Source organism: Siphateles boraxobius, unplaced genomic scaffold (genome assembly GCF_051911475.1).
Source record: "Siphateles boraxobius isolate OS27281-9 unplaced genomic scaffold, OSU_SipBor_1 99, whole genome shotgun sequence".
Classification (NCBI taxonomy): Eukaryota; Metazoa; Chordata; class Actinopteri; order Cypriniformes; family Leuciscidae; genus Siphateles; species Siphateles boraxobius.
Window position 1 is genome coordinate 657,501 of NW_027509229.1, and position 24,205 is coordinate 681,705.

The 24,205-nt window shown below is 44.9% G+C and overlaps 1 protein-coding gene across 3 annotated transcripts in view; it reads left to right on the forward strand.

Annotated features, from left to right (window-relative positions):
- Positions 1–24,205, forward strand: part of LOC143733367 (IQ motif and SEC7 domain-containing protein 1-like) — a 136,089-nt gene that overhangs the window by 9,861 nt on the left and 102,023 nt on the right. For 2 of the 3 annotated variants that reach the window (XM_077225059.1, XM_077225060.1), the window contains exons 2-3: positions 15,882–15,911; positions 16,065–16,136. In XM_077225059.1, the coding sequence (XP_077081174.1) occupies positions 15,882–15,911; positions 16,065–16,136 (102 nt within the window). Of the gene's footprint in view, positions 1–11,103; positions 11,127–15,881; positions 15,912–16,064; positions 16,137–24,205 lie in introns of those variants that run through there. The other variant, XM_077225068.1, reaches the window with a different exon arrangement.

A 24,205-nucleotide genomic window follows, 5' to 3' on the forward strand; every position in this document is an offset into this window, starting at 1 on the left:
ATGAATACAACAAATATAGCAAGGAGACATTTTAATTGTTTATTAATAAACAAGTGTTTTCAGTCAGTGTCAGCCAAAGATGAAGTTGATGATGCTGACTCGCGATCTTCAGTGAGCGCGCGCCAGAGAGAAATGCACATTTCATACGATTACATGAGTCTGTCTGTCTTTCGTTTTGAATTGTTCTGTTTAAAAGTAGACATTTCAATATAGATATATTTCAATTCTCAGGTCTATACGCTGAGTTTCGGTTCATGAGACGAGCTCCAGTTCACCCGCAGGCGCCTCCGTGTCGAGATTATCTATCGTCTGATATATTTACTTCTTATAAATTAAATCCAGGCAAATGGCTGATGAAACATTGATTAAAATTAAGATACAATTAATACAAAACGAAATTCACTTTGAAACGAAAGGTTTTGTGCTTTCTGTTTGATGTCTATGTGAAAGTTTCAAAGCATTAGTGCCGCTTTCAGAGCGCTCACGTCCGTAGTGCTGAACTGTCGCGTCTGTAACATTGTTTTTTCCTCATAAATGCAAACCCGAAAAATAAAATAAAATAAAATAAAATGAATATTTTATGTAGCCTGTGGAGACTGAGAGCCAACCCTTCTTCATCCGGTGGGTAGTAGCCTACTTGTGATTTGCGCAGTGTAATTCACAGAATTGATTTCTCTGCTACAAGCCTCCGTCACGTATTGTGTGAGCTTGTGACTATTGCAAGCGCGCAGCTGAGAAGTCCTGATTATATTGTCTGCTATATTTAGGCCTTCTTCTTATTTATTAAGGCAATTGGTTGATGAAACATTGATTAAAATGCGTGGCGCGAGCGATCTCCGACAGTAAACTGATTCTGCTTTGTCTAGGGTAAACAGCTGTTGCGACGCGAGCAGTAACGGCCGCGTCCGGTGTAGACACAGTGTTAAAGCTCTTTCTGCCTGATAACGCTACGTTACAACATCAAGCAATATTCCAAAAATGTATATAATTATAACACTTTATATAGGGCCATTTTGCATTAAGAGTAGCCTAGTTTCACGTTTAGTACATTTTGCTTACTAATTATTTAAAATAGTATAAAAGTACTGTACATATGTAATTAAAAACGTTTTCATTATGATATTATTCATTTTACTTTAGTAAAAAGATCTGAGTTCTTCCTCCACTGGTAGAGATTAGAGGAATTAAGAGTAAAAATAGAAGATAATAAGGTTTTGTCAGTGACACTTTTTATATATTTATTGATACAAGTTATGACTAAATTAAAAGACAAAGTCGTCGTTAGTGAAGATTATGCAACAGTATTTAGAATATAATATAATATAATATAATATAACATGCAATGCAAACTAGTTTGGTTACAGCTCAGCTGTATAATTCTCATTCTATCATTCCCCCTGCCTCCATTACATATCTGTGTCACACAAGTGTTTGATTACCACATTTGAGTGATCATTGCAAAACGTGTTTATAAAATATATTTATTCTGTTTATAGCTACTGTGTAAAGTACCCATCAAAAGTTTGTACACACCAATAGGAAAGTGTCCAAACTTTTGACTGGTATACTGTACTATAATACACATAAATAATATTGCTACTGTATTATAATATACACATAAATAATATCGGCCGATATATCGGTATCGGGCTTTTTTTACTCCCTAATATCGGTATCGGCATCGGCCCCCAAAAATCCATATCGGTCGGGCTCTACTGCAGACTACAGTAAGAGTCTGATAACACACACACAGACACACACCTGCTCACCTGTAGACTACATTAAGAGTCTGATAACACACACACACACACACACACACACACACACACACACACACACACACACACACACACACACACACACACACACACACACACACACACACACACACACACACCTGCTCACCTGCAGACTACAGTAAGAGTCTGATAACACACACACACACACACACACCTGCTCACCTACAGACTACAGTAAGAGTCTGATAACACACACACACACACACACACACACACACACACACACACACACACACACACACACACCTGCTCACCTTCACACTACAGTAAGAGTCTGATAACACACACACACACACACACACACACACCTGCTCACCTGCAGACTACAGTAAGAGTCTGATAACACACACACACCTGCTCACCTGCAGACTACAGTAAGAGTCTGATAACACACACACAGACACACACCTGCTCACCTGTAGACTACATTAAGAGTCTGATAACACACACACACACACACACACACACACACACACACACACACACACACACACACACACACACACACACACACACACACACACACACACACACACACACCTGCTCACCTGCAGACTACAGTAAGAGTCTGATAACACACACACACACACACACACCTGCTCACCTACAGACTACAGTAAGAGTCTGATAACACACACACACACACACACACACACACACACACACACACACACACACACACACACACACACACACACACCTGCTCACCTTCACACTACAGTAAGAGTCTGATAACACACACACACACACACACACCTGCTCACCTGCAGACTACAGTAAGAGTCTGATAACACACACACACCTGCTCACCTGCAGACTACAGTAAGAGTCTGATAACACACACACACGCTCACCTGCAGACTACAGTAAGAGTCTGATAACACACACACACACGCACACCTGCTCACCTACAGACTACAGTAAGAGTCTGATAACACACACACGCTCACCTGCAGACTACAGTAAGAGTCTGATAACACACAAACACGCACACCTGCTCACCTGCAGACTACAGTAAGAGTCTGATAACACACACAGACACACACACCTGCTCACCTGCAGACTACAGTAAGAGTCTGATAACACACACACACACACACCTGCTCACCTGCAGACTACAGTAAGAGTCTGATAACACACACACACGCACACCTGCTCACCTGCAGACTACAGTAAGAGTCTGATAACACACACACACGCACACCTGCTCACCTGCAGACTACAGTAAGAGTCTGATAACACACACACAGACACACACACCTGCTCACCTGCAGACTACAGTAAGAGTCTGATAACACACACACACACACCTGCTCACCTGCAGACTACAGTAAGAGTCTGATAACACGCACACACACACACCTGCTCACCTGCAGACTACAGTAAGAGTCTGATAACACACACACACATACCTGCTCACCTGCAGACTTCACTAAGAGTCTGATAACACACACACACACACACACACACACACACACACACACACACACACACACACCTGCTCACCTGCAGACTACAGTAAGAGTCTGATAACACACACACACACACAGACACCTGCTCACCTGCAAACTACAGTAAGTCTGATAACACACACACACACACACACACACACACACACACCTGCTCACCTGCAGACTACAGTAAGAGTCTGATAACACACACACACACACACACACACACACCTGCTCACCTGCAGACTACAGTAAGAGTCTGATAACACACACACACACACACACACCTGGTCACCTGCAGACTACAGTAAGAGTCTGATAACACACACAAACACACACACACACACACACACACACACACACACACCTGCTCACCTGCAGACTACAGTAAGAGTCTGATAACACACACACACAGACACACACCTGCTCACCTGTAGACTACATTAAGAGTCTAACACACACACACACACACACACACACACACACACACACACACACACACACACACACACACACACACACACACACACACACACACACACACACACACACACACACACACACACACACACACACACCTGCTCACCTGCAGACTACAGTAAGAGTCTGATAACACACACACACACACACACCTGCTCACCTACAGACTACAGTAAGAGTCTGATAACACACACACAAACACACACACACACACACACACACCTGCTCACCTTCACACTACAGTAAGAGTCTGATAACACACACACACACACCTGCTCACCTGCAGACTACAGTAAGAGTCTGATAACACACACACACCTGCTCACCTGCAGACTACAGTAAGAGTCTGATAACACACACACACGCTCACCTGCAGACTACAGTAAGAGTCTGATAACACACACACACACGCACACCTGCTCACCTACAGACTACAGTAAGAGTCTGATAACACACACGCACACCTGCTCACCTGCAGACTACAGTAAGAGTCTGATAACACACACACACGCACACCTGCTCACCTGCAGACTACAGTAAGAGTCTGATAACACACACAGACACACACACCTGCTCACCTGCAGACTACAGTAAGAGTCTGATAACACACACACACACACACACCTGCTCACCTGCAGACTACAGTAAGAGTCTGATAACACACACACACGCACACCTGCTCACCTGCAGACTACAGTAAGAGTCTGATAACACACGCACACCTGCTCCCCTGCAGACTACAGTAAGAGTCTGATAACACACACACAGACACACACACCTGCTCACCTGCAGACTACAGTAAGAGTCTGATAACACACACACACACACACACACACCTGCTCACCTGCAGACTACAGTAAGAGTCTGATAACACGCACACACACACACCTGCTCACCTGCAGACTACAGTAAGAGTCTGATAACACACACACACATACCAGCTCACCTGCAGACTTCACTAAGAGTCTGATAACACACACACACACACACACACACACACCTGGTCACCTGCAGACTACAGTAAGAGTCTGATAACACACACACACACACACACACACCTGCTCACCTGCAAACTACAGTAAGTCTGATAACACACACACACACACACACACACACACACACACACACCTGCTCACCTGCAGACTACAGTAAGAGTCTGATAACACACACACACACACACACACACACACACCTGCTCACCTGCAGACTACAGTAAGAGTCTGATAACACACACACACACACACACACCTGGTCACCTGCAGACTACAGTAAGAGTCTGATAACACACACAAACACACACACACACACACACACACACCTGCTCACCTGCAGACTACAGTAAGAGTCTGATAACACACACACACACACACACACACCTGCTCACCTGCAGACTACAGTAAGAGTCTGATAACACACACAAACACACCTGCTCACCTACAGACTACAGTAAGAGTCTGATAAAACACACACACACACACACACACACACACACACACACACACACACACACACACACACACCTGCTCACCTGCAGACTACAGTAAGAGTCTGATAACACGCACACAAACACACACACACACACACCTGCTCACCTGCAGACTACAGTAAGAGTCTGATAACACACACATACACACACACACACACGCTCACCTGCAGACTACAGTAGGAGTATGATAACACAAACACACACGCACACCTGCTCACCTGCAGACTACAGTAAGAGTCTGATAACACACACACACACCTGCAGACTACAGTAAGAGTCTGATAACAGACACACACCCGCTCACCTGCAGACTACAGTAAGAGTCTGATAACACACACACACACACCTGCTCACTTGCAGACTACGGTAAGAGTCTGATAACACACACACATGCCTGCTCACCTGCAGACTACAGTATGAGTCTGATAACACACACACACACACACACCTGCTCACCTGCAGACTATGATAAGAGTCTGATAACACACACACACACACACACACACACACACCTGGTCACCTGCAGACTACAGTAACAGTCTGATAACACACACACACACACACACACACCTGCTCACCTGCAGAATATGATTAGAGTCTGATAACACACACACACACACACACCTGCTCACCTGCAGACTACAGTAACAGTCTGATAACACACACACACCTGCTTACCTGCAGACTACAGTAAGTCTCTTACTGTAGAGACTTACTAGATAACACACACACACCCACACACACACACACACACACACAGCTGCTCACCTGAAGACTACAGTAAGAGTCTGATAACACACACACACACACACCTGCTCACCTGCAGACTACAGTAAGAGTCTGATAACACACACACACGCACACCTGATCACCTGCAGACTACAGTAAGAGTCTGATAACACACACACACACCTGCTCACCTACAGACTTCAGTAAGAGTCTGATAACACACACACACACACACCTGCTCACCTTCACACTACAGTAAGAGTCTTATAACACACACACACACCTGCTCACCTGCAGACTACAGTAAGAGTCTGATAACATACACACACACACGCACACCTGCTCACCTGCAGACTACAGTAAGAGTCTGATAACACACACACACACCCGCTCACCTGCAGACTACAGTAAGAGTCTGATAACACACACACACACACACACACACACACACACACACACACACCTGCTCACCTGCAGACTACCGTAAGAGTCTGATAACACACACACACACACACAAACACACACACACCCGCTCACATGCAGACTACAGTAAGAGTCTGATAACACACACACACGCACACTTGCTCACCTGCAGACTACGGTAAGAGTCTGATAACACACACGCACACCTGCTCACCTGCAGACTACAGTAAGAGTCTGATAACACGCACACACACACACCTGCTCACCTGCAGACTACAGTAAGAGTCTGATAACACGCACACACACACCTGCTCACCTGCAGACTACAGTAAGAGTCTGATAACACACACACACGCACACCTGCTCACCTGCAGACTACAGTAAGAGTCTGATAACACACACACACACACACCCGCTCACCTGCAGACTACAGTAAGAGTCTGATAACACACACACACACACACACACACACACACACAAACACACACACACACCTGCTCACCTGCAGACTACAGTAAAAGTCTGATAACACACACACACACGCACACCTGCTCACCTGCAGACTACGGTAAGAGTCTGATAACACACACACACACCTGGTCACCTGCAGACTACAGTAACAGCAGGTGACCTGCAGACTACAGTAACAGCAGGTGACCTGCAGACACAGTAAGTAACACACACACACACACACACACACACCTGCTCACCTGCAGACTACAGTAAGAGTCTGATAACACACACACACACACACACACACCTGGTCACCTGCAGACTACAGTAAGAGTCTGATAACACACACAAACACACACACACACACACCTGCTCACCTGCAGACTACAGTAAGAGTCTGATAACACACACACACACACACACCTGCTCACCTGCAGACTACATTAAGAGTCTGATAACACACACAAACACACCTGCTCACCTACAGACTACAGTAAGAGTCTGATAAAACACACACACACACACACACACACACACACACACACACACACCTGCTCACCTGCAGACTACAGTAAGAGTCTGATAACACTCACACAAACACACACACACACACACACACACACACACACACACCTGCTCACCTGCAGACTAATAATAATAATAATAATAATAACTTCAATTTATATAGCTCCTTTCAAAGTACCCAAGGACGCTTAACAATCAACATGAGAAAGGGAAGGGTAGAATTAAGATAGGGGCAAAGGCCAGGGGAGCTAGAGTCCATAGGCCTCATTGAAAAGGTGTGTTTTGAGCTGGCATTTAAAGGTTAAAAGTGAGGAGGCAGAGCGGATCTCATGGGGAAGCTTGTTCCAAAGTGACGGAGCACCAACACAGAAAGCTCTATCACCAAATGTCTTAAGCCTGGACTTAGGAACAGCAAGCAGATCCTTGTCAGAGGAACGCAGGGACCGTGACTGAGTGTAGGGATGGAGAAGATCAGTAATGTACTGGGGTGCAAGTCCATGAAGGGACTTGTACGTCAGGAGGAGGATTTTATATTTGATGCGGGACTTAACTGGCAGCCAATGAAGCTTCATCAGGATGGGAGTAATGTGAAGACCAAGTTTTGTGTGTGTGAGCATCCTAGCCGCAGAGTTCTGCACATACTGTAGTCTGTCAGTGGCTTTGCTGGGTAGACCGAACAGGATGCCATTGCAATAGTCAAGTCTGGAGGTGATGAATGAGTGGATGAGGGCCTCAGCTACAGAGTTGGAGAGGCACTGTCGGAGTCTGGAGATGTTCTTGAGATGATAGAAAGCAATTTTAGTGACGTTTTTGATGTGTTGTTGGAAGGAGAGAGTGGAGTCCATGATGACGCCCAGGTTGCGTACTTGAGGAGATGCAGAGATTGAGCAGCCATCCACATCCAGTATGATGTCATCAACTTTTTTAAGAAGTGACAGCGGGGCAAACACCATGAGTTCTGTTTTGTCTTTGTTCAGTTTGAGAAGGTTACTGTCCAACCAGTGCTTTATGTCCTTCAGGCAGTTGATAAGTGCCACTGGTGGAAGAGAAGTAGAAGGCTTGGTACTGATGTAGAGCTGAGTGTCGTCAGCATAGCAGTGGAAGTGTAATCCATGCTTCCGGACAATCATCCCAAGTGGCAACATGTAAATATTAAATAGCAGTGGGCCAAGTACAGATCCTTGTGGCACGCCATGCAGGACTGGCGCCAATTTAGAGCAAGTCCCCTTGAAGGTGACATATTGTTGCCTGTCGGTGAGATAGGATTTAAACCAGGAATACACTGTATCAGTAAGGCCAATGAGTTCAGAGAGACGTGTGAGAAGAATGGAATGGGAAACTGTATCGAAGGCTGCAGAGAGGTCAAGAAGTATTAGAATGCTGACATGGCCAGAGTCAGCTGCCATGTGGAGGTCATTCGTGATTTTGATGAGGGCAGTTTCTGTGCTATGATGTGTCCTGAAACCAGATTGAAAAGGCTCGTAGAGGTTGTGCTGTAACATGTGATGGTTGAGTTGGGAAGCCACAGCCCTTTCCAATAACTTAGAGATGAAAGGTAGATTTGAGATAGGGCGGTAATGGTTTAAATCGTCTTGGTTCAGGCCTGGTTTTTTAAGTGTAGGGATCACCACAGCAGTTTTAAAGCTGGTGGGGACCACCCCAGAAGACAGTGAAGTGTTAATGATGTTAACCAGTGTTGGACCCAAAGTTGGAAGACATGCCTTAACCAAGGCTGTCGGCATAGGATCCTGTTTGCTGGTTATGGCCTTTGCTTTTGATACTAGCTCAAGGACTTGAGCTGTGTTGAGCGGGGAGAAGGAGGAGAGGCAGTCCTGCGGCGCGAGAGCGGTTGAAGAGTTTGTGTCAGACAATGGTAGTACGGTTGATTGAGATAAGCTGGACAGCTGCAGTTGTTGGTGGATGGTTTCAACCTTTTCCCGGAAATGAACCAGGAATTTAGAACATAAGCCAGCAGCATCAGAAGGTTGAGGAGGGTCAGGTGGGCAGAGTAAGCGGTTGATAATGGAAAAAAGCTGTCTAGGATGGTGTTGTTGTTTGCCAATGAGTGTAGAGTAGTAGTTATTTTTCACCTTGGATAGGGCATCTTTGTAGCTCTTAACTACAGTAAGAGTCTGATAACACACACACACACCTGCAGACTACAGTAAGAGTCTGATAACAGACACACACCCGCTCACCTGCAGACTACAGTAAGAGTCTGATAACACACACACACACACCTGCTCACCTGCAGACTACGGTAAGAGTCTGATAACACACACACACGTCTGCTCACCTGCAGACTACAGTATGAGTCTGATAACACACACACACACACACACACACTCACACACACCTGCAGACTATGATAAGAGTCTGATAACACACACACACACACACACAAACACCTGGTCACCTGCAGACTACAGTAACAGTCTGATAACACACACACACACACACACACACACACACACACACACACACACCTGCTCACCTGCAGACTACAGTAAGAGTCTGATAACACACACACGCACACCTGATCACCTGCAGACTACAGTAAGAGTCTGATAACACACAGACACACACCTGCTCACCTACAGACTACAGTAAGAGTCTGATAACACACACACACACACACACACACACACACACACACCTGCTCACCTTCACACTACAGTAAGAGTCTGATAACACACACACACACACACACACACACACCTGCTCACCTGCAGACTACAGTGAGAGTCTGAAAACACACACACACCTGCTCACCTGCAGACTACAGTAAGAGTCTGATAACACACACACACACACCTGCTCACCTGCAGACTACAGTAAGAGTCTGATAACACACACACACACACCCGCTCACCTGCAGACTACAGTAAGAGTCTGATAACATACACACACACACGCACACCTGCTCACCTGCAGACTACAGTAAGAGTCTGATAACATACACACACACACGCACACCCGCTCACCTGCAGACTACAGTAAGAGTCTGATAACACACACACACACACACACCTGCTCACCTGCAGACTACAGTAAGAGTCTGATAACACACACACACACACACACAAACACACACACACCCGCTCACCTGCAGACTACAGTAAGAGTCTGATAACACACACACACGCACACCTGCTCACCTGCAGACTACGGTAAGAGTCTGATAACACACACACACCTGGTCACCTGCAGACTACAGTAACAGTCTGATAACACACACACACACCTGCTCACCTGCAGACTACAGTAAGTCTGATAACACCCACACACCCACACACACACACACACACACACACCTGCTCACCTGCAGACTACAGTAAGAGTCTGATAACAAACACACACAGACACACACCTGCTCACCTGCAGACTACATTAAGAGTCTGATAACACACACACACACACACACACCTGCTCACCTGCAGACTACAGTAAGTCTGATAACACACACACACACCTGCTCACCTACAGACTACAGTAAGAGTCTGATAACACACACACACACACACACACACACACACCTGCTCACCTTCACACTACAGTAAGAGTCTGATAACACACACACACACACACACACACACACACACACACACATACCTGCTCACCTGCAGACTACAGTAAGAGTCTGATAACACACACACACCTGCTCACCTGCAGACTACAGTAAGAGTCTGATAACACACACACACCCGCTCACCTGCAGACTACAGTAAGAGTCTGATAACATACACACACACACGCACACCTGCTCACCTGCAGACTACAATAAGAGTCTGATAACCCACACACACACACACACACACCCGCTCACCTGCAGACTACAGTAAGAGTCTGATAACACACACACACACACTCACACACACACACACCTGCTCACCTGCAGACTACATTAAGAGTCTGATAACACACACACACACACAAACACACACACCCGCTCACCTGCAGACTATAGTAAGAGTCTGATAACACACACACACACACACACACGCACACCTGCTCACCTGCAGACTACGGTAAGAGTCTGATAACACACACACTCACCTGCAGACTACAGTAAGAGTCTGATAACACACACACCTGCTCACCTGCAGACTACAGTAAGAGTCTGATAACACACACACACACACCTGCTCACCTGCAAGGTACAGTAAGAGTCTGATAACACACACACACACACACACACCTGCTCACCTGCAGATTACAGTAAGAATCTGATAACACACACACACACACACACACAGTGAGGTGTGTGTTTAGTCATTAGTCCGTGTGTGTGTGTGTATAGCCCTCTTGTTTCCATTGTCTCTGGTCTAGGTTCGTTTCTCAACCAGCGGTCAGCGAGTCTCTTGTTTGTCAAGTTTTTGTTTATTTTTTGCATATGAGATAATAAACTGCACAGTGGGTTTGATTGTGGCACTAAGACCTGCTGACAGCAGAGGGGTCCAGTGTCTGATCATAACTCGACCCAGAGTGGGTTAGCTTGCAGTTCCACCGGGGTACTCCAGAAAACAAGGTCAACTTACTGTCACATATACATATATATTTATATATACATACCCTGAACTCTTGGTTGACTAATGTGATTTACATTCTTAGTGCATATCGCCCCCTACAGGGCAGTTGTGCAAGCCTGAGTGCGCCATTTGAGGAGTCAGCTACCTTTAAAGATTTAAGCAATATTGTCTATTCAAGCCAGTGGCACAGGCTCAAAGTCTTACTGTTATTGTTGCATATGTACTGTAGTTATTGTTGCATGTGCTGTAGTTGCATGTACTGTAGTTATTGTTGCATGTGCTGTAGTTATTGTTGCATGTACTGTAGTTGCATGTGCTGTAGTTGCATGTATTGTAGTTATTGTTGCATGTGCTGTAGTTGCATGTGCTGTAGTTGTATGTACTGTGGTTATTGTTGCATGTATTGTTGCATATACTGTAGTTATTGTTGAATGTGCTGTAGTTATTGTTGCATGTACAGTAGTTATTGTTGCATGTACTGTAGTTGCATGTACTGTGGTTATTGTTGCATGTACTGTAGTCATTGTTGCATGTGCTGTAGTTGCATGTACTGTAGTTATTGTTGCATGTGCTGTAGTTGCATGTACTGTAGTTATTGTTGCATGTGCTGTAGTTGCATGTACTGTAGTTATTGTTGCATGTATTGTTGCATGTACTGTAGTTGCATGTGCTGTAGTTGCATGTACTGTATACTACAGTACATGCAACTACAGCACATGCAACATTATTGTTGTACTGTATGTACCGTAGTTGCATGTGCTGTAGTTGCATGTACTGTATTTATATACAGTACATGCAACTACAGCACATGCAACTACGGTACATACAGTACAACAATAATGTTGCATGTGCTGTAGTTGCATGTACTGTAGTTATTGTTGCATGTATTGTTGCATGTACTGTAGTTGCATGTGCTGTAGTTGCATGTACTGTAGTTATTGTTGCATGTGCTGTAGTTGCATGTACTGTAGTTATTGTTGCATGTATTGTTGCATGTACTGTCGTTATTGTTGCATGTATTGTTGCATGTACTCTAGTTGCATGTGCTGTAGTTGCATGTACTGTAGTTATTGTTGCATGTACTGTAGTCATTGTTGCATGTGCTGTAGTTGCATGTACTGTAGTTATTGTTGCATGTGCTGTAGTTGCATGTAATGTAGTTATTGTTGCATGTATTGTTGCATGTACTCTAGTTGCATGTGCTGTAGTTGCATGTACTGTGGTTATTGTTGCATGTACTGTAGTCATTGTTGCATGTGCTGTAGTTGCATGTACTGTAGTTATTGTTGCATGTGCTGTAGTTGCATGTAATGTAGTTATTGTTGCATGTATTGTTGCATGTGCTGTAGTTATTGTTGCATGTGCTGTACAAACTTTATAATATAACTCCAACGGGTACAGACAGGCAGGATGAACACACACACACACACACACACACACACACACATAGAGAACGGGCCTGGCTTAACTGAAAGGAACTAAATGAACACAGGAACACTGGAAAGGAACACTGATGAGCACAGATTGACATAAACCAGGTAACACAGATTATGATTAACCAAGATGATGAACTAAATGACAGTAACCATAGAGACAGATGAGTGGCGGGAAAACAGAACAAAGGAAGACGTGACTGTAGGGTCTGGACCAATCAGACACACACTAATTATTCATATTCACTATATTTAATGAATATAATGGTCTATGAAACTCTCCCCCAAAACTAACCTCACAAATGAAGTTACTTTGTCAGCCGGGTGTCCGGTTACAGAACACTTTAAGACTGATAACAGACTTTACGACCTCAAAGGAATGTGGCCACATGCGCCACATGCTTAAGAGAGAGAGACCATCTTTAATTAAATAAACTTTGCGGTGTTACTCTGATCTATGAAGGAACATGCCTCACAGAAACTGTGATGATTTACTGTCTCGTGTACTATTAGGTATAACAACATGGTATGTTTGATTGGGGTGTATGTGGTTGAACAACCACCCAACGGTCAATATAACCTCACCTGTATCATGCTTCCTAGCAAATTAATCCTCATTTAATGACACACACTTTGATGTACATCACCTTCTCTTAGAATGCAATGTGAATTTGTTATGTCTATTTGAGCTTGAATGAACAGTCTAAGCATGCTGGGGACAAAGACCATAAATCAACTAAGAGCCGCTTCCCCTCTCGGACATGTCACCTTACTCATAGGTCCATTCAAACCTTAGGGGTTGGTTCTTTTCTCAGGGTATATCAGAGGCAGGCAACAGTGACCGCCCTCTCTTAGTTTTTCATCCAGCCGCAACACTGTTCTGGTGAGACTGGGGAACCCCCTCCCCCTCCACGGGGGCCCCAGGGCCCAGCAGGCCTCGATTCCAACCAGATCCGGCCTCATGGAAAAGAGAGAAGACTCTCTCACAAAGAACCAAGGACAATCTCAGGAGTTTTGGAACAAAGACTCCAACCAACAAAGACTCCAACCAACAACGACTCCAATCACCCATCCTTCCGACTTCCTCACTTCTCCTGGGTGCTCGGCGTGGCCTCAACAGAGTCCCAGGCCTTCACCAAACCAGTCATGCGTTCCTGGAGAAAGAGAACGCTCAACCAACTTCCACTTGACACTGCCGGAACCATCAACGACTCCAATTTTCAACAACTTCAAGAATTGTTCCCATTACAAATGCAAGTATTCAATTCAATGAAATGTGAAAATGAAATTCTGATGGTTCTTCTCATAGACCCTCTTCCGGTTTCCAATTTCATCCTATCACTAACCTATTTATGTATTCATGTGTGTATGTTGTTTAGTTTATTTATATTCATATAAGTATCTATATTTAGTTAATAAAACTTGTACATAATATGTATTTGGTTCTGTTTTGTTTGCAATACAAGTCACTTTACGATCACGGTTTTTGCTACTGGCTCAAAGTACTGTACAGGCGAAGAAATAATTATTCTTCGGTGGCCATGGAAGATACCCTTTATTAGAATAAATTAATAATCAAAATAGTTCGTTGGAAGAACTGATTAATTGATTGTAATATTAATTCAGCCACATCAAGTTAATCCAATTAACTGACCCAAATATTTATAATTAATAATAACAAGATATTATTGATTATTAATATTTCCAAAAAGCTGAGTTCCTAACATGACTGTGACAGGTATGCACTTATAAAATGCACTATAGTCAACCCTCTAGTGTGTGAGGTTTATAATGTTATTCTGTTATCCAGCATGAGTCTGGTAGCCCCTCTCCCGCTGATACGCGAGGAGCACTGAGACAATTGAGCGCTCTAAGTGTCCAATATTATTAAATGCATTATCCGGGTATTTAAAGTGCACTTTTGTCTTGTTGGGATTTTCAGTGTGAAGTGAACACACTAATTACACTATTAAAGTCAGCATGAAAAGAAGCTGCAATAGTCTTTTCTTTTCTATTGTGTCGTATATCCGAGTGAAACACTTCTGGAACAAGAACAAATGTGGGCGGGGCTTGATTGTGTCTTGGTTTGCTATTGGTGGATCATGTGAGTGACAGGTTGCCTTGTCATCAGAGAAGAGTAGAGATGCGAGGAGAGGAAGTTATTCTGATTCAAGATTAATTTGAGTTAAAAAAATAATAATGTTGCATATTTTAGAGCTGCAAGATCAATCGTTAAAAGATGGCGAACTCGATCAAACACCCCCGCGATCTCATTCCTAAATGACAACGATTCTCCTGTGTCTATTACACCTTTGACAAAATCACAGACGTACTGGGATAAACATTTATAGTTTGGAAATAAAACTGTCTACAGAAGTGATCAAAATGCTTCAAATAAAGGTTGTATCAATTACAAGTGACTGTTGAAAACTGTATTTGTCATTGAATTATTCATTCAAGAGATTCATTCAAAAACTCTGATTTATCCAGTAATGAAACGAGTGAAGAATTTATGAGTGAGTCATTGAATCATCATTCATCATCACTGAACAAACACTTTTTGTGTGTTTCAGATCAGAATATGGCAGTACAAGAATCGTCAGGTATGTTTGCTGCTGTTGTCCATTGTAGTGCACATCACTCTGATGTAGTCGCTGTTTTCAGGTCCTCGTCCACTTCTGATTGATAGGAGCAACATCAGCTGCATGAATCAACCGTGATGCTGTGTGTGTGTGTGTGTGTGTGTGTATATGCAGAAGACGTGTGGAGGGGCCCAGCAGCCTGCGGAGAACTGAGCCCCGGCGACAGTGGACGTCTTCAACGCTCGGGTACGGGCTCAACTTTCAGCCTTATATACACTCAACAACACTTATTTACACTCAAAAACACTCAAAAACACTTATTTACACTCATTTACACTCAACAACACTTATATACACTCAACAACACTTATTTACACTCATTTACACTCAAAAACACTTATTTACACTCATTTACACTCAACACTTATTTACACTCAACAACACTTATTTACACTCATTTACACTCAACACTTATTTACACTCAACAACACTTATTTACACTCAACAACACTTATTTACACTTATTTACACTCAACAACACTTATTTACACTCAACAACACTTATTTAAACTCAACAACACTTATATACACTCAACAACACTTATATACACTCAACAACACTTATATACACTCAACAACACGTATATACACTCAACAACACTTATATACACTCATTTACACTCAACAACACATATACACTCAACAACACTTATTTACACTCAACAACACTTATTTACACTCAACAACACGTATATACACTCAACAACACTTATATACACTCAACAACACTTATATACACTCAACAACACTTATATACACTCATTAACACTCAACAACACGTATATACACTCATTAACACTCAACAACACTTATATACACTCAACAATATGTATTTCATTTACGTTTGTCAGCATTGTCGGCATCGGATCCATCGCTGACATTGCTGATTTCACTACGTGACAGAGTTGACCATGAAATCGAGCCGTAGACTCGTGTGGTTTTAGCGTAAGGGACGAGCTTGTGCTTAACTGGGGTGGAGGTCAAACCAGGCAATGTGTTGAGATGGGTCTCGTTATCTGCAGCCCTGTTACTGTTCAAGACTTAAAGCATTTCCCCAACATTTCATTCTGTGGGAAGAAGAGAAGAAGACCTCTAGGATCTTTTCTGTCATCTCATGTCAGTAGTGTTCACTCCTGAGCGTAGTTCGGTAGGGCAGATTCTGGATCTAAGCGTTAGTTTATGATAAAGATTGTGTAAGCACACACTTAGATGCCATCTCAGAATTGCCTTAATGTATTTATTGCCTACGAATGTTGCAAGTTATGGAGGAAATCCATTTCTATTCTCAGAACAAACATTAAACAAACATAAGAGATCGCCTGTATATAAAGACTATTCAGATGAGCATGTTTAAACGAAACGATTAATACCATCATTAATCTGATACGCTACTCCACATAGGAAGAACAGACATGCCAACTAGTTCCTGACCTGATGCAGACTGATAGATGTTCGATATCGTCATGGTCTGGAGTGAGGTCTACATGAGGGACCGTGAAAATAAACGGGGGAGTGTGAAATCTGCCCTAATGTCTCTCAATAACAACGCTGCAGTTCCACAGATTTTCTTCTTTTTATCTCTTTCTTTTAATTTTCTTAAAGACAACAAACACGCACAATGCCACCAAAACAGTAACCATACAGGATAAATAACTCCTCAAACTTTCTAAACAGTACTTTAGAAAGTACATGCTACTTTGAACTAGGTACTTACAGCTTTTCCCCTCCCCCACAATATTACAAGGATTGTAGAAGATAGTTTCAAGTGCTCTAGAAAAACAAAAACGAGAGAGATGCTGCTGGTGTGTGTTAGTAGAGACTGAGAGAGACGCTGTAGTGTGTGTTAGCAGAGACCGAGAGAGACGCGGCAGCGTTTGTTAGCAGAGACCGAGAGAGACGCTGCGGGTGTGTGTTAGTAGAGACTGAGAGAGACGCTGCAGTGTGTGTTAGTAGAGACCGAGAGAGACGCTGCAGTGTGTGTTAGCAGAGACCGAGAGAGACGCTGCGGGTGTGTGTTAGCAGAGACCGAGAGAGACGCTGCGGGTGTGTGTTAGTAGAGACTGAGAGAGACGCTGCAGTGTGTGTTAGTAGAGACTGAGAGAGACGCTGCAGTGTGTGTTAGTAGAGACTGAGAGAGACGCTGCAGTGTGTGTTAGCAGAGACTGAGAGAGACGCTGCGGGTGTGTTAGCAGAGACCTAGAGAGACGCTGCAGTGTGTGTTAGTAGAGACTGAGAGAGACGCTGCAGTGTGTGTTAGTAGAGACCGAGAGAGACGCTGCAGTGTGTGTTAGTAGAGACCGAGAGAGACGCTGCAGTGTGTGTTAGCAGAGACCGAGAGAGACGCTGCGGGTGTGTGTTAGTAGAGACTGAGAGAGACGCTGCAGTGTGTGTTAGTAGAGACCGAGAGAGACGCTGCAGTGTGTGTTAGCAGAGACCGAGAGAGACGCTGCGGGTGTGTGTTAGCAGAGACCGAGAGAGACGCTGCGGGTGTGTGTTAGTAGAGACTGAGAGAGACGCTGCAGTGTGTGTTAGTAGAGACTGAGAGAGACGCTGCAGTGTGTGTTAGTAGAGACTGAGAGAGACGCTGCAGTGTGTGTTAGCAGAGACTGAGAGAGACGCTGCGGGTGTGTTAGCAGAGACCTAGAGAGACGCTGCAGTGTGTGTTAGTAGAGACTGAGAGAGACGCTGCAGTGTGTGTTAGTAGAGACCGAGAGAGACGCTGCAGTGTGTGTTAGTAGAGACCGAGAGAGACGCTGCAGTGTGTGTTAGCAGAGACCGAGAGAGACGCTGCGGGTGTGTGTTAGTAGAGACTGAGAGAGACGCTGCAGTGTGTGTTAGTAGAGACTGAGAGAGACGCTGCAGTGTGTTAGTAGAGACTGAGAGAGACGCTGCAGTGTGTGTTAGCAGAGACTGAGAGAGACGCTGCGGGTGTGTTAGCAGAGACCTAGAGAGACGCTGCAGTGTGTGTTAGCAGAGACAGAGAGAGACGCTGCAGTGTGTGTTAGTAGAGACCGAGAGAGACGCTGCAGTGTGTGTTAGCAGAGACCGAGAGAGACGCTGCGGGTGTGTGTTAGTAGAGACTGAGAGAGACGCTGCAGTGTGTGTTAGCAGAGACTGAGAGAGACGCTGCGGGTGTGTTAGCAGAGACAGAGAGAGACGCTGCAGTGTGTGTTAGTAGAGACCGAGAGAGACGCTGCAGTGTGTGTTAGCAGAGACCGAGAGAGACGCTGCGGGTGTGTGTTAGTAGAGACTGAGAGAGACGCTGCAGTGTGTGTTAGTAGAGACTGAGAGAGACGCTGCAGTGTGTGTTAGTAGAGACCGAGAGAGACGCTGCAGTGTGTGTTAGCAGAGACCGAGAGAGACGCTGCGGGTGTGTGTTAGTAGAGACTGAGAGATACGCTGCAGTGTGTGTTAGCAGAGACTGAGAGAGACGCTGCGGGTGTGTGAGCAGAGACCTAGAGAGACGCTGCAGTGTGTGTTAGCAGAGACAGAGAGAGATTCTGCAGTGTGTGTTAGCAGAGACCGAGAGAGACGCTGCGGGTGTGTTAGCAGAGACCGAGAGAGACGCTGTAGTGTGTGTTAGCAGAGACTGAGAGAGACGCTGCGGGAGTGTTAGCAGAGACAGAGAGAGACGCTGCAGTGTGTTAGTAGAGACAGAGAGAGATTCTGCAGTGTGTGTTAGCAGAGACAGAGAGAGACGCTGCAGTGTGTGTGTTAGCAGAGTCAGAGAGAGATTCTGCAGCGTGTGTTAGCAGAGACCGAGAGAGATTCTGCAGCGTGTGTTAGTAGAGACCGAGAGAGACGCTGCAGTGTGTGTTAGCAGAGACCGAGAGAGACGCTGCAGCGTGTGTTAGCAGAGACCGAGAGAGACGCTGCAGTGTGTGTTAGCAGAGACCGAGAGAGACGCTGCAGCGTGTTAGCAGAGACCGAGAGAGACGCTGCAGTGTGTGTTAGCAGACCCGGAGAGATGCTGCAGCGTGTGTTAGCAGAGACCGAGAGAGACGCTGCAGCGTGTGTTAGCAGAGACCGAGAGAGAGACGCTGCAGCGTGTGTTAGCAGAGACCGAGAGAGATGCTGCAGCATGTGTTAGCAGAGACAGAGAGAGACGCTGCAGCGTGTGTTAGCAGAGACAGAGAGAGACGCTGTAGCGTGTGTTAGCAGAGACCGAGAGAGACGCTGCAGCGTGTGTTAGCAGAGACCGAGAGAGACGCTGCAGCGTGTGTTAGCAGAGACAGAGAGAGACGCTGCAGCGTGTGTTAGCAGAGACCCAGAGAGACGCTGCGGTGTGTGTTAGCAGAGACCGAGAGAGACGCTGCGGTGTGTTAGCAGAGACCGATAGAGACGCTGCAGTGTTTTAGCAGAGACCGAGAGAGACGCTGCGGTGTGTGTAACAGAGACCGAGAGAGACGCTGCGGTGTGTTAGCAGAGACCGAGAGAGACGCTGCAGTGTGTGTTAGGAGAGACAGAGAGAGATTCTGCAGTGTGTGTTAGCAGAGACAGAGAGAGACGCTGTAGCGTGTGTTAGCAGAGACCGAGAGAGACGCTGTAGCGTGTGTTAGCAGAGACCGAGCGAGACGCTGAAGCGTGTGTTAGCAGAGGCCGAGAGAGACGCTGCAGCGTGTGTTAGCAGAGACAGAGAGAGATGCTGTAGCGTGTGTTAGCAGAGACCGAGAGAGACGCTGAAGCGTGTGTTAGCAGAGACCGAGCGAGACGCTGAAGCGTGTGTTAGCAGAGACAGAGAGAGACGCTGCAGCGTGTGTTAGCAGAGACCGAGAGAGACGCTGTAGCGTGTGTTAGCAGAGACCGAGCGAGACGCTGAAGCGTGTGTTAGCAGAGACCGAGAGAGACGCTGCAGCGTGTTAGCAGAGACGGAGAGAGACGCTGCAATGTGTGTTAACAGAGACCGAGAGACGCTGCAGCGTGTTAGCAGAGACGGAGAGAGACGCTTTAGCGTGTGTTAGCAGAGACCGAGAGAGATTCTGCAGCGTGTGTTAGCAGAGACTGAGAGAGACGCTGCAGCGTGTGTTAGCAGAGACAGAGAGAGACGCTGCAGCGTGTGTTAGCAGAGACTGAGAGAGATTCTGCAGCGTGTGTTAGCAGAGACGGAGAGAGACGCTGCAGCGTGTGTTAGCAGAGACCGAGAGAGACGCTGCAGCGTGTGTTAGCAAAGACAGAGAGAGACGCTGCAGTGTGTGTTAGCAGAGACAGAGAGAGACGCTGTCAGTGTGTGTTAGCAGAGACCGAGAGAGAAGCTGCAGAGTGAGTTAGCAGAGACAGAGAGAGACTCTGTCAGTGTGTGTTAGCAGAGACAGAGAGAGATGCTGCAGCGTGTGTTAGCAGATACAGAGACGCTGCAGCGTGTGTTAGCAGAGACAGAGAGAGATGCTGCAGCGTGTGTTAACAGAGACAGAGAGAGATGCTGCAGCGTGTGTTAGCAGAGACAGAGAGAGACGGATGCAGTGTGTGTTAGCAGAGACAGAGAGAGATGCTGCAGCGTGTGTTAGCAGAGACCGAGAGAGACCCTGTCAGTGTGTATTAGCAGAGACCGAGAGAGACGCTGTCAGTGTGTGTTAGCAGAGACCGAGAGAGACGCTGCAGTGTGTGTTAGCAGAGACCGAGAGAGACACTGTCAGTGTGTGTTAGCAGAGACCGAGAGAGACGGCTGTAGAGCCCATCAGATCTGTTTCTTGGGTATTCTGTTTGAATTTTTCTGGGCTCTGTTGTAAGGGTTTTATAAAAAAAGCTTAAATTCACATAATTTAAGAAAATTAATTTATTAAATTTTTTTACACCAGTAATAGAACACCATAGAATGTGATTTTCGGATAATTGCACAGGCCTACATTTGATTTATTCATCCAGAATTCCTTGATATTCTGCATTATACAGCAAATTCCATTTTTATGACTAGATTCAGCAATTCTGTCAGCGTTACATATTTGAAATCATAACACACTGTATGCAACAAATGACATTATGGTATTTAAGGGGTAAGTTCACCCAAAAATGTGCTATTTGGAAGAATGTGGGTAATTCATGGACCAATGTGGAAGTCAATGTGGTCCATCAACTGACTGGTTACCCACATTCTTCAAAACTTCTTCTGTGTTCAGCAGAAGAAAAAACTCATACAGGTTAGGATTAACTTGAGTAAATAAGTTTTCATCCTTTAGTGACCACAGTATCTTTTGTCAATATATAGAAGTATTCACTTCTTTTAAATGATTCATGCTCATCAGAAGGCCATCTTTACACACCTTGACCGGCACATGTGATAATGTGATGTGGCCCAGGGGAAGGTGCGGTGCTTTCTCTGCTATAGTTCAGCAAGGCCTGCCTAGAACGGTTTCACTGCACGCCCAGACACACACACACAGATATTAAGCATGATCAAGTCGCCTGCCAGGATCTCTGCATTTGTTTCTGAAGTTGTGGTTAACTGTACTGCCATCTGGTGGCTATATTATGCTACATGCCAATGTAAGGAACCTCATCATCAAGGAGATATTACACATATATTTAAAAGATGTAGGCACATTGCTTGATTTTTGTACCGTTAGTCTTTCACCGTTCAAACACAGTAACCTTACTGCACGTGTGTCAAACTCCGCTCCTCGAGGACCAGCATTTATTTGCCAAGTAATCGGACATTTCAGGCGTTTACATGTTGACAGGCCTTTACATGTAGCAACAGAAAGACTTTTCATTCAGTCCTTCATGTACTGCTAAATTCAGAGCCTGTATGTTCAAGAATAAAGGTCAACATAATACGCTTATTCTTTTTAAATAAAGATAAAGTCAATATTTTTTCATTTTATTTTGATAAGCTTGACATAACGCAATTAATAAATAAATATTTACAACTAAGGAAGGGCATACATGTATATTTAAATTAAAGTAATTGTAGATGTCTATAGTTTTTGAAATGCTTTAAAATACAGCTTAAAGGGATAGTTCACAAAAAAAAAAAATTCTGTCAGTAATTACTCTCATGTTGTTCAACCCCGTAAGACCTTCGTTCATCTTCGGAACGCGAATTAAGATATTTTTGATTAAATCTGAGAGCTCGATCACTCCTCCATAGGCTTCTAAGAGATTGACACTTGTTCCCCGAAAAGTTATTAAAGACATCATTGGAAGGGGGTCAGGCCTGTGGATGTGTGTGTGAGAGAGTTCTGAGCATATTCTGCCCAAGGTAGAAACTCAGACCATCGATGTTGTTCTCGACTGCAGCAGGTTTGTAGGTATCTGCCGATTTCTTGGTTGAGGCGTTCAACTTGGCTGTTAGCTTCAGGATGATATCCTGATGTGAGACTAACGTTGATATCCAGTTGTTTGCAGAAAGCTCTCCAGACTTGGGAAGTGAATTGTGTGCCTCGATCGCTGACAATATCTTCTGGGAGACCATATACTCTGAAGACATGGTGGAACAGGGCTTGGGCTGTTTCCATGGCGGTAGGTAGATCCATTGCATGGTCGTAGACATAGTGGTACGTACTGTTTGTCCTGAGGGCAGTGAGCGGGTTGTGGTTCACGTTGTTGTTCTTGTTGTAATTCCTCCATGATGTCCCAGGAAACGGGAGCGAGGATGACAGAGTGAGGAAGGATGGGTTCTGTGGGGAGATGTTCTGTGGGAAGGTCGTATCATCTGGAGAGGGCATCTGCTTTACAGTTCTTACTGCCGGGTCGATAGGTGACTATAAACTGGAAGCGGGTAAAGAATAAAGCCCAACGAGCTTGACGTGGGTTAAGACGTTTTGCACTTTTAATATATTCCAAATTCTTATGATCTGTGATGATTAGAAATGGGTGGACCGCTCCCTCCAACCAATGTCACCACTCCTCGATGGCTGCCTTCATGGATAGCAATTCCTTGTTCCCCACATTATAATTCCGTTCAGCGGTGGTTAGTTTTCTTGAAAAGAATACGTACGGATGCAGTTTGCCTGGTTGACCATGTCTCTGTGAGAGTACTGCCCCGATTCCACAGTCGGAGGCATCTACTTCTACTATAAAAGGTAAACTGGGGTCTGGGTGTTTCAGAATGGGGGCAGAGGTGAATCTTTCTTTCAGTATGATAAAGGCATTGGTGGCTTCTTTATTCCAGCTTAGCTTTGTGGGTTTACCTTTTAGAAGTGATGTTAGGGGGGACGCTATGGTACTGTAGTTGCGGATGAAACGTCTGTAGAAGAAGTTTGCAAAGCCTAAGAATCTTTGTAATTCCTTGACTGTTGTGGGTTGGGGCCATTCGGTGA